This window comes from Leptinotarsa decemlineata, unplaced genomic scaffold, assembly GCF_025532065.1.
Source record: "Leptinotarsa decemlineata unplaced genomic scaffold, Ldec_3_MD MMD2_tig00000218_RagTag_RagTag, whole genome shotgun sequence".
Lineage (NCBI taxonomy): Eukaryota > Metazoa > Arthropoda > Insecta > Coleoptera > Chrysomelidae > Leptinotarsa > Leptinotarsa decemlineata.
The window spans coordinates 3,314,250-3,327,447 of NW_027412545.1; the positions used below are offsets into that span (position 1 = coordinate 3,314,250).

The 13,198-nt window shown below is 32.6% G+C and overlaps 2 protein-coding genes across 12 annotated transcripts in view; both read left to right on the forward strand.

Annotated features, from left to right (window-relative positions):
- The window catches only part of LOC111506776 (cilia- and flagella-associated protein 206), a 32,175-nt gene extending 28,932 nt beyond the window's left edge, over positions 1–3,243 (forward strand). For both annotated transcript variants that reach the window (XM_074173292.1, XM_074173293.1), the window contains 2 exons: positions 1,037–1,175; positions 2,990–3,243. In XM_074173292.1, coding sequence (XP_074029393.1) covers positions 1,037–1,175; positions 2,990–3,211 — 361 coding nt within the window. In that variant the 3' untranslated portion in view covers positions 3,212–3,243. The remainder of the gene's footprint in view (positions 1–1,036; positions 1,176–2,989) is intronic.
- Positions 1–13,198, forward strand: part of Camta (Calmodulin-binding transcription activator) — a 995,933-nt gene that overhangs the window by 56,397 nt on the left and 926,338 nt on the right. The window lies entirely within an intron of this gene.

A 13,198-nucleotide genomic window follows, 5' to 3' on the forward strand; every position in this document is an offset into this window, starting at 1 on the left:
GCTTCTCGTACAAGCCGACTGTGGTATCCATGGTCTCGGCCGCGAAAGCCGTAACCGGTCGTATATCATTTACGTTTGAATATGTATGTCTTCTTCATTTACTTTCATTCAAATTTCTGATTGAAATTCGATTTTAAAGATGTTCAAAGTCGGTAATTTTCCAGCAGAAACTCATGAGAGCATTTCAGAAATGTTCTCGACTTCTGAGTAACCGCGGGTTCCCCACACTCTGTCTGAAGACCAGGAATACAATTGAGTGGCAGAGGAGATGAGAAATGGCCCTTCAAATCAACCATGATCGTAACAAAGAGTTGGCAACACCCTGACAAAATCGCAGACGGGCCGTCAAAGAACAGCTACACCCTAAATTGTTGTATGACTGGTGTTATATCTTTGGTGTCGTCCATTTCAAACTTTTTGAAGATGTAGTGACAATTGATACTGTCCTTCACTGTCAATGATTGCGAAGGCTTTCCCAGAAACACCTGTTGTTCCAGCACGTAGTATTGTAATTGAATGAATAATTCTACATTTTCATAAAGAACTTTCTTAACAGCGTAACATGTGCATGTACTGCGAATGGAACAAATCCAAAATGGAGCTAGTTTTACTAAAACTGAAAAATTTCTCATCGATGAAAAGTCGTAGGTCTACATGACAGAAAAGAGTAAAGGTGTTTTTCACCTGAACCTGGAGCATGTCGTATGCATATGAGTTTTGTACACTACAAGGAAAAAAATTCCTTTTTCAAAACTGACCTTCCGAATGTAACATAAATAAGTAGCTCGAATGTTCATCTTATATCATGCCAGCTTTTCACATAATGAAATCAAATTGGTTGAGTTAGAAAACAGCTTAAGTTGGAGTTGACAAACAGTCCAGCTGATACTCCGCTTATCTTTTTCTTTTCAGTTTTGGTTGTAAGCTATGTTTTTTTTCTTGGTAAATGATGGTGGATACAGTCAATTTATTATTATTTTCATTATTAAATTGGGCAATTCCTAAAATATCAACATATAATATACGACTATTTCAGACTAGTTGAATATGAAGAGATTCATAAAGAAACTAAAGAACAAGGAACATATATTGAATCATATATGCCGCCGCCGATCTCAAAATATTCCAAATACGATTCAAATGTTTGGGACCTCAGAAGAAAAGCTTGGCAAATGGTGGGTGTTGCCTTTTGACATTGAATATATTCCTAATAGAAACAGTATTAATTTTAGTAGTTCGAAATTTATGAGAAAACAAATAAAATTAGAATGAACAACTGAAATATCTATTATCCTAAGCAATATTACGTGAAAGAAAGTAACTTTATTCGAAATCCTTTCTTCCCTAATTTCTTTTTTAATTTTTGCTCATTTTCATTTTTATCTTTTTTATTTCTTTTTACTCTGTGGTTATTTCGTTTTTATTTTTATTATTCAATTATTTTTATTGACTTTCATTTCACGTTTTATTGCTTATTATAATTGATATCTATTTTAGTCGTTCATTCTAGTTTTCTTGGTGTGTTCATGGATTTCGAATCATATTAGACAAAGTCCAAACTAGTAAAATACACTATGAAATATTGTGCTTATTCTGACTTACGAACTCGGACACCGTTATTATTATTTATTTCCACCAATACTATGGAAGTTTCCAATCTCCATATAGTCCTTTTCAACTAAAATTACTTTTTCAACTCTTTTTTGTCAGTCTTCTTCGGTAATATTAGATATTTCTTGTTTAATTATCTCCATTACCTCCTTATTAAATTTTGGAAAATTATTCTTACGCCTGATGCTTTGTTTCAATTTTCCCCAAATTAACTCGATGGGATTGAAAACAGAAAAATAGGGGGGTAGTCTCAGTATGGTGAGCAATACTCTCAAGGGCATACACATTTTTCAAATGTTTTTGTCGGTAAAACTTCAAGTAGTTGGTTTTTGGTATAGTAATCTTCAGAATACAAATTGTTATCCAATAGAAAACTGTATATTTCATCTTTCCTCGAATTTTTATTCAGTACTTTGATAAGCTATCGTGAATGCTTCCTGTCAAGAACTATTACAAACCATTCCTCGAAAATATTTGCTTCCATATTCTTATGATAGTCAACATTACAGTAGTCAAGTTTTTTTCCACATCATTTCAAAAAATTCGGAATCCATCCTTCACTTCCTCCGCAATGCACAATTATTAGTCGCCATCCTTTGTTTGCAGGCATGTTAGGCGTTCACATTCTCGAACCATCGGTCCAGCCTTTCGTAACTGTGTCGTAAGTGTCATACAATGTTTCGTTCAAATAGAAAATTTTCCGTTGTTCTTCTCTTATTCAGTTATTTGTTTCAAGTATTACGCAATTCCACTACTCTTCTGTTTTCCATAACTGCTTGAAGTTTTTTTCATTATTTTAATTCTAAATCCTAGTTTCTTTATCCAATTCTGAAGAGATTCCTAATATGTGAATCAATGATATCACTCTAGGTGAGATTCATCTTTTAAAATATTCCTTATATTAATCATAAAAAAATATTGTTTTCTACTCGCAAGAAATCGTGATTACTCGCTTCTATGATTGACGAGTATGACGACCTTCTTTCTCACGAGTAATAACCGCATTTTATGCTCGTTGAATAATATACTACCATATGGTGGTCAGGTTTTCTCAACTTTAGATATTTGTTTTTCCGTTAATCAGTTACCCAGATATGCTACGACAATGGATATCATTTTAAAAGTTCAAATTGAAATTGACAGTAATACAGATATTTTCTTTTGATTTTAGATTCATATGATATGTTTGGTTCAGTCATGAAATATTACAATGTTTTTCTCAGAGAGAATATATTTTTTATAGACAATACGTTCATATAGAAATTGCAGTGCTACAAGTTATTCAATTTTTCGGGTATAAAAAGGAATAATTATTTCCCACTCCTTGGCGGACATTTTTGCGACTGAAAAGTTCATCACTCATTTTCATATCTTTCAGGCTTACCTGAAAAATTGTAAAACATCATCTACCCAAACTGAAAGATCATTCAGCAAAAACTGTAATCCAACACAGACGTACATGCCAAAGGAAACTAGTGTCCAAACAACTGTGGACAATTATTCCGAAACTCCTACACCTTTAGGGTTTTTTTATGGACTTCGTGGAAGAAAAGATGCCCAGCAGTTACTCCTTGATTTAACCTATGGCGAATTCAAATAGATTTCACAATAAAAATTTAGTTAAGCCTAATACTCGTAGCTGTTTCATTCAAACCTTTTTTCAGTCTATGCTAAATAGCTTGAGTGAAAAGTCCTAGGAAATATTTGGATGATACTATATTTCATCATTTAAATACAATTTGAAATGTTTTTCTTTTCATAAAATGAAAAAGTTGCGTACATGTTTCGAAGATAACATAAAATAAAGAAATTATCTAATGGAACAATTCGTTCAGGCCAGTACCTACACAGTAGGTGCATGGACTGACACCTATCAGAAAACAATTACTTCCCTGGGTAATACCACGAATGGCGTTGGTTTATATCTGACAGGTGTCAGTGTAGGATTCTTCACAGAAGTAATTATGTTCGTCGTTCGCTTCAGCCTAGTTCGAGGAATAATACTCTGAAAGGAATTCGATTTTTAATTAGAGGAAATATCGACTTCATGTTGATGATTGACATTACCTTGCACCGACCTGCAAGTGTGTACCAATAAGTAAAAATCGATTCTGGTTCTATAGATAACATCATATGCGGGAATTACTTCTGGGAAGAATCCTGCACTGATACCTGTCGGTAATCCAACGCCTTGCGTGGTATTAGGCAAGGGAGTAGTTGTTTTCTGATATATGTCAGTCCATAACTCTACTGTCTGGGTAAGCTAAGACTGGCCTGAACGAAATATTCAGGCAATTGTTTGTGCCAGTCTTCACGCCCATGTACTATAGGAATAAAAACAGAATAGAGAAAAGAACTAGTTGAGCATGTAATGTTATAATCTCGGTACAGTAATCTGAAACAGAAAGCATTAACAAATTTCAAAATTATCAGTGATTGGCTAGTAAAATTTGATGGTAACAATATGATTTCAAAAAACTATATATCATTCTCATGTAGAAATTATTTGTTGAATATTGAACCCGTTAATACTCGTATTTATCTCAATTTGTAAAAATTAAAACCAGTTGATACTATCAAATTATTTGGAGTAATGATGAATGTATATCTGAAATGGAATGATCATATCAACTATATGTTGGAGTAACTCCAAATATTATTACTATTCAAAAGGTTATCTGAAACAATGTATCGAAATAAATCATTTGGAGATAGTCTATACTTTGCCCAATTCAGTCACCGCCACTCATGGAATATTAGGATAAGCGAAGCCCCAAAAAATTGTAAGTTATCCCAAAATATGAAAAATGTGGAAGTGACATGCCAGGTTATCTAATTTATTTTTAATACCAAAGATACAGTGGCGACATGAAGAAATCTGAAGTTTATGAGCAATGTGGCCGAAATTTCTCAAAGCGGTATGACATGAAAGGTCTTTCAAACTAGGTGAAATGATTTAACGTTTTCAAACCATTCCTTGGAATGCAAACACACGCTGCCAAATCTAAATGATCCGGAAATTTTGCACTATGCAAGCAAGGGTTGGAAACTCAATTATTCGGAATTTTTTGTAAATTCATAAGCTTAAACATTTCAGATGTAACCTGCTAAATGATCACATCCATATCGTTTTCTCATAGGTTTTAAAATTAGCGTACACACATTATCACAGGTAAACAAAATTCAAGTTCGCAATTGAGTTAAGTACCTCTGTTATTACTTACAGTGGTGTTAAGATATATACGGGCTAATATTATCAATTATTCTTCACTTTGAACATGTCCGTATAGGACGACACTGCAGTAATGTTAGTTACGAGTACAAGTGGTATAAAAACATAGAATGTTTTATTTCTCATTTTTCATGATGATCTTCTACCACGTTGTAACGGCTACTAATATCAATTTACTCCAAAACATATTCTAGAATCAATAAATATTGAAAAACTCTCATTTATCTTTTTAAAAATATGATAGCCAATAGTTAATTGCTAATAGCTAATAATTAATAATATTAATTATTTTTACAGTGAACATGACAAAAATGCAGATATTTGTAATCATATACATAATTTATATAATATATAATTTTAATAATTTAAAACTTATAAAAGTTACGAACATGAAAAAATATACAGTGAGGACGTAAAAAATCCTCTCCCCCCTTAACTTTTGAAAGGAACAAGCTATCGAGATCGGGTAAAATTCAGGTAAAAAGGTACTACTTTTACTACGTTCCATCAACCTTTTTTTAATATAAAGGGAGGTGACGTGGCTCCTGGTTTCAAAGGCCTTCCGATTCTCTATCCAACACCGCTCTGCTTGTGAATATCGGCCAAGCCGTTTCAAACTGACAAACGTTTGAAATTTGCTCTAGATATTCAACAAATAAATTATTTCAACTATCAATTGCAGTAGAATTTCAACTCCGTTACTGATTCTGGTCAAAAAACCAATGTTTTGTGGTAAAACTGGTGCGAATATTATTGGTATTTCAAATTGTGGTTTTTGTTCCAGTTTTTTATACCTGTTATTTTGCTAGAGACTCCAAATAGCATTTCATTTCAACGTCAGTCTAACATTGACGTTAATCATATCGACACTTCTGACAGTTTTTATAGGTTTCAGTATTTCTTTATAATTTTCAAATGCCTCGTCCCCGTCCTTTAGAAGAAAAACCAAAGCAATTTCAATTTACGGTGAAGCTAGGCGTAATTACCATGAAGCAGAAAACATATTTAATGAGCGCTTCCCAAATAATCCAATATCTCGTACCTATTTAAGGAAATCGGTCAATAAATTTCAAAGGACTGGTTGCGTAACGACGACATTCTGGCAGCTGTTGTTACAATAACTCTAATTGTTTTAGTGATGACGGTACGTTTTTTCTAAATGGAACAGTGAATAGATAGAATGTGCGTTATTGGTCAGACGTAAATCCGCACGTTTTTCGAGGGGGTTATACTCAAACTCCAGAGAAGATCAACTTGTGACATGAGTGACCATATCATACGTCCAATATTTATGGCAGAGAATGTAACTGGATGTAACCATGGATGTTACCTTTCAACAAGATGGTGCACCTCCTCACTACTACAGGTCTGTCCGAGAATGGCTTGACTAGAATTTTTCGGGACGGTGGATAGGTCGACGTGGCCCCATTGAATGGCAATGGCCAGATAGGTCACCTGATATGACACCTATGGACTTTTTTCTGTGGGATAAAATCTGAGGTGTACATCATGCAGCCACAGTCTCTTCAGGAATTTATGGACTGAATTACAGATGTCTGTTACAGTATTAACCCGGAAACATTCAATAACGTTCGCAATGAATTCCAACACCGACGTTTTTTCTGTCAAGAAGTGAACGGCAAACATTTCGAGCACTTGTTAAAATAGTTGAAATTGTTACTCAAAATTTTGTTGCAATTAAAAGGTTTTTAGGTTTTTGATTTATTTGTAACATATTTGAAGTAAATTTCAAACGCTTGTCAGTTTGAAACGGCTTGGTCGATTTTCACAAACACGGCAGTGATGGATAGACACTCTGAAGGTCTTCAAAACAAGAAGTCACGTGACCCACCTTTAGATTTAGAAAATTTATGATGCCCTCTTGACACTAGGCCACCTGACCACAATCATTTTTATGCTGAATTTTACCCATCCTCGATAGCTTGTTCCGTTCAAATGTTAAGGGGTGGGGACTTCTTACGTCCTCACTGTATATATTCAATATAAGTAAATGATCATTGGGGTAGAAGTCTTACACAGAAGCTGTGAAACTTCTGTAAATAGGTGAAATTACATTTAATGGAATACATACATGTGTTCAGTAAGACAGATGTGAAAAGAGTTTTATTAATGGGTGATATTATTATTCGGAACGAAGTCTATCGTTATGAATAAATATTTCCATTTTTGGGATGTGTAGTAAGAAATTAGAAGAATACATGATCTGTGAATAAAAATAGAGATGAATCCACGAAGTAGGTACTTATTGTAGACATATTCGACCCTTTCTATTTTGAATCATTAATTCCATTCAACCATGGATTTTTGTTAATAATTGAAGATAATTTCAGCATATTTTCTGCAGAAAGGTTCTTCAATCCCGAAATAACTTGTGCATTTCACACCTTCGATGAAATATGTCGAATTATTTTCGTGAGAACATCAGATGGAATATTATATACTCGTGTTTATATTGAGAAAGAGCATGATTGTTGATGTAAATTCAAAATATTAGGGGTCCTAAAACTGTACCTTGGGGTTTCCCTGTTATCACTGTTTGCGGTTCCCTTACTCTATCTGTATATACTCGTATTGTGTTCTGATTTATAAATATTTCCGAAGCATACAACAAATTACTCCTCTGATACCAATATCTTTCATAACGCTAATCAGTTTTTCAAGATTTTTCGGTATTAAGTCCTTATAGTATAGGGTGTATAACGATCTGTAGATATTATATTTTACATAGCTTATTCTATCTTCTGTTGATTTGTTGTGTGTGAATGCAAACTGTGTAGGAGAGAGTACATAATTTTTTCTTTTTCTCGATAACTTTGGCTACTATACAGTGGTCTATAATTCCAAATCTCTTTTTCATCCCCTTTTTTGAATAATGGATTAATTAAGGCATAGTTCTGAAAGTTGGATTTCGGGCCACAATTAGAGAACAGAGAATGGATCAAGGACGTATAAAGTTGTTTAAATGCTTGCTGCTGAGACTGAAATGCTGCTTAAATGTTGAGACTGAAATTAAGACAAAGATATGGGTTGGCTTTATGAGTGATAAAAACTCCAGTGGTTGGGTTTGTATTTCGTGGAAGGCATAAATACACGTGGAGCCATCTCTCAATATAGAAATACCTTTAACTGATGAATTGATATAATTCAATTTTATGAATTAATAGAAACAAGTTGCGTAATCAAATCAATAATCGCTCATAACTCATGAGTAGTTGGCAATCATTCGAAGTGCTTTCAATAATATTGATCTTATTTCATACTGTTACGAATAACTACGATATCTTGGAATTTTGGATTAGTTTTTTGTGGATAGAAACATATTATTTGATGTTTCATGGATTTCGACATTCACCGTTTTACGTTTACTCCTGATTAATTTCTTTTTTATTGCGACACGCGATGTTCATCGTTAATACGTGTTTTATGGTTTATAATGACTGTTGTGTGATAAAGAGAATCAGTTGGAGACGTAAATGCTACCGGGTGATAATAAAATCCTTTTTCACGGCACCATTCATTTGTAAGTTTAAAAAAAATCTGTTTTTCCGTCAACCATCTGTCGCACCCCTAAGAACGACAACTCTCCGAAGTAGAAACTTGTGCGAGCTAAGGACTAACCACCACATAACAAATTTTGAATACGTACCTGAATAATTTTGATCTCTGTGGTTAGTTAATTATCTCGTGCATACGATGATATTATTACAAAAGTTCGATTTCAGAAAGTTTCGTTCGTTTCAAACACTCGACTATCTTGAAGTCACATTTGTTGAGAAAGAAATGCAAAAACAGATTGATCTTCAATTCAAAGGGGACAATCATATTATGATTCACAACCTAAACCTCCTCCTCATACCTCATCCTCCGTCACTTGGTGACCATCACCCTTAGAATTCGATTAAGGATAGTACCAAGTGTGGCATATCATTGAAAAGACACTTCTATTTGGCTCCCTTTTGTGGGTAAAAACAATGTTATCTAATATCGAGAAATGCTCCAAATGGTATCGCACACTGTATATATATATATATATATATATATATATATATATATATATATATATATATATATATATATATATATATATATATATAGTTGAAGGACAGTCTTTGCTGACTAGTTAAGAACAAAACTTGGGAATTTCTTTGGGTGAACAGCAGAACGGAAGTGTACTCTTATAACACAAGTTATTCCAATATTTCGATAAAATTTATTATCATCTTCAGGGAAAAGCTACAAATGTTTTATGGTGATAATACAATATGAAAAAGTTATTTTATTTTAATAATGATATAAAAAATTTTTATACAACTTACTGTTAGTGAGGTTGGCCGTGTCGAAAAGAATGTTATATCTAAACAATTGAAACATGTCAATACAATAAAATAGTCATCAAGTTAAAAGAGGTAGACACCTCACTGGATACAAAGAAGAATAATGAATTAAAACTTTTAATAAAAATCGTTATTTGTTTTAAAATTATGGGAATACCGGTAAACGCCATGTGCATTCAGAAGCAAGAGAGAGAGGCACAAGACAGTTGACATATTGAAAATGACAGTTGTCATGTCATTATATTATAAAGGTGTGTTAGTTTGTAAATGATAACAATCTGGAACACAAAGGGAACTGATTATGGAACAAGTGTGATCAGAGACATCTGCTGTTCTGTAAGTAAATAAATGAGAGAAAATCCACAAAATCAAATATATTAATTAATTAACAAAATCCTCCGTGGTCTTGAGGAATGGAATGAAGAAAATATTTAATCAAAATAAAACCCTGCCTTAGGGAGGTTGGAAGTTTTGTTGAAACAAAATCAAATATTATGAATTTATATTGGAGAAGAGAACCCAGAATTATTGTTCATTTGGAAATTATGTAAATTTTTATCAATGTCTAATAAGAAGGCATAGATTCCACTGAGATGATCAATGTCAGACCTTTTATTAAGGCAGTTATCTGATTGTAATATGAAAGACATTTCCAAAAACAATCTTTTAGATGTATTTCTTTCAGTTGATAAAATTTTTGCTGAATTAAAGTTCATGTTATGACCTTCTTTGTAAACATGATTGCTGAGAGCACATCTCTCAGGATGTAATCTACTGTCACTCTTATGTGACGAGATTCTGTCTTTTAGTAATCTTGACGTTTGACCAATATATTCACTACTACAATTTAGACAAGGAATGGAATAAATTAGATTAGACTGAAGGTTGATGGGAGTTTTATCTTTAAGTTTAGAAAATAGTTTATTAATGGTGAAAATGGTTCTAAAGGCTATTTTTACTACATCACTACATCACCTCCACTATCTCCAATGATAGTGAAAGAAACTCCTTAGTAGCACGTTCTACTAACATTATTACAAATTTTATAATTTCTAAACAACTTTTGAACAGAAATTTCTTCCAAAATCTGTTCTTAAAAACTAAACGCTTCTTAAAAAATAATCCAGACCTCGTAATTACCAAATCTGATAAAGGTAATGTTACTGTGATACTTGATCGTGACCAATATATCAACCTTTCTACAAATCTTATTGAAAATTGTGATTCTTATTCACAAGTAAATAAAGATCCGACATTACAAGTTCAACGTAACTGTAATGAGTTAATTAAACAATTATTTGAATCTAATCAGATTGACGAACCTACAAAAAAACGTCTCACCAATTATACTGGTATTTTACCAAAATTTTATGCTTTACCTAAAATTCATAAACCAACCCTATCTGTTAGACCCATTATTGCTTCAATTGGTTCTCCCACTGAAAAACTTGCTTCCTTTCTAACAGACATTTTAACTAAAGCTTATGAAAATGATAATCAATATTTTATTAAAGATTCTTTTGATGTGTTTTCCACATTCAACAAAATGAAACTTCCCAACAATTATGTAATTGCTAGCTTAGACGTCGTATCCCTCTTTAGTAATGTCTATTTAGACACTTGTCTTAGATCGATTGATAGAAAATGGGGACGTATTAGTCAATTTTGTGACATTCATAAAGACGATTTCCTCCAACCCATAACTTTCCTTTTTAATAATACTTATTTTTCATTTAATAGTAAAATTTATAAACAAACTTTTGGTACTCCAATGGGAGCTAAGATCAGCCCCATTTTAGCAGCATATGTCATGGATGACCTGCTAGATTTGGTCTTACAGGTACTTCCCTTTAATCTTTTCTTCATAAAAAAATATGTCGATGACATTATATTATCCCTTCCTCAAGATGGAATATCTGAGATTGTGGACATCTTCAACAGTTATGACCCTCACATACAGTTTACCATCGAAACTGAGAACAACGAACAATGGGTTCCCTTCCTTGATACAAAAGTTATCAGAACACCAGATAACACTCTACGCATAGATTGGTATCGCAAACCTATCAGTTCTGGGAGGTTCTTGAACTATTGGTCATACCACAAGCAGTCAACGAAAATTAATTTGGTCAAACAAATGAAGAATCGCATTCTGCAGATTTCCGATCCCTCTTTTCATAAAAAAATTTAAATATACTTTTCCAATTATTCATTAATAATTCCTACCCAGATCCTCTACTTAAGAAGATCTTATTTAGCACGTCTACCATGGACGTGCAAGTCAATAATAATAACCAGTTGGATGAAAATCCTTTAGTGTCTGACAATGTCACAATTGGGACTGATCCACCTCCAGTTCCTATATTATTCTCCTCTTTACCATACATAAGCGATATGACACCAAAGCTATGCAGAATTTTCAAAGATTTAAATGTAAAAATAGCCTTTAGAACCATTTTCACCATTAATAAACTATTTTCTAAACTTAAAGATAAAACTCCCATCAACCTTCAGTCTAATCTAATTTATTCCATTCCTTGTCTAAATTGTAGTAGTGAATATATTGGTCAAACGTCAAGATTACTAAAAGACAGAATCTCGTCACATAAGAGTGACAGTAGATTACATCCTGAGAGATGTGCTCTCAGCAATCATGTTTACAAAGAAGGTCATAACATGAACTTTAATTCAGCAAAAATTTTATCAACTGAAAGAAATACATCTAAAAGATTGTTTTTGGAAATGTCTTTCATATTACAATCAGATAACTGCCTTAATAAAAGGTCTGACATTGATCATCTCAGTGGAATCTATGCCTTCTTATTAGACATTGATAAAAATTTACATAATTTCCAAATGAACAATAATTCTGGGTTCTCTTCTCCAATATAAATTCATAATATTTGATTTTGTTTCAACAAAACTTCCAACCTCCCTAAGGCAGGGTTTTATTTTGATTAAATATTTTCTTCATTCCATTCCTCAAGACCACGGAGGATTTTGTTAATTAATTAATATATTTGATTTTGTGGATTTTCTCTCATTTATTTACTTACAGAACAGCAGATGTCTCTGATCACACTTGTTCCATAATCAGTTCCCTTTGTGTTCCAGATTGTTATCATTTACAAACTAACACACCTTTATAATATAATGACATGACAACTGTCATTTTCAATATGTCAACTGTCTTGTGCCTCTCTCTCTTGCTTCTGAATGCACATGGCGTTTACCGGTATTCCCATAATTTTAAAACAAATAACGATTTTTATTAAAAGTTTTAATTCATTATTCTTCTTTGTATCCAGTGAGGTGTCTACCTCTTTTAACTTGATGACTATTTTATTGTATTGACATGTTTCAATTGTTTAGATATAACATTCTTTTCGACACGGCCAACCTCACTAACAGTAAGTTGTATAAAATTTTTTTATATCATTATTAAAATAAAATAACTTTTTCATATTGTATTATCACCATAAAACATTTGTAGCTTTTCCCTGAAGATGATAATAAATTTTATCGTGATTCCGTGTTAGGAATCACACGTTAAAAGGTAAGACCTCGTTAATCCTTAGCTCGCACAAGTTTCGACTTCTGAGGGTTGTCGTTCGTAGGGGTGCGACAGCTGGTTAACGGAAAAACAGATTTTAAACAGATTTTAAACAGATTGGAATAACTTATGTTATAAGAGTACACTTCCGTTCTGCTGTTCACCCAAAGAAATTCCCAAGTTTTGTATATATATATATATATATATATATATATATATATATATATATATATATATATATATATATATATATATATATATATATATATATATATATATATATATATATATATATATATATATATATATATATATAGGTTCATATATTTTTAATTAAGTGACAAAAACGAATTAACGGAAAGTGAATGTACTATGCTGTTTCCAGGACCAAATCCCTACCTTTTTTATTATGAAGGTTCATTTTGGAAATTCTCAGACCTCAGACCC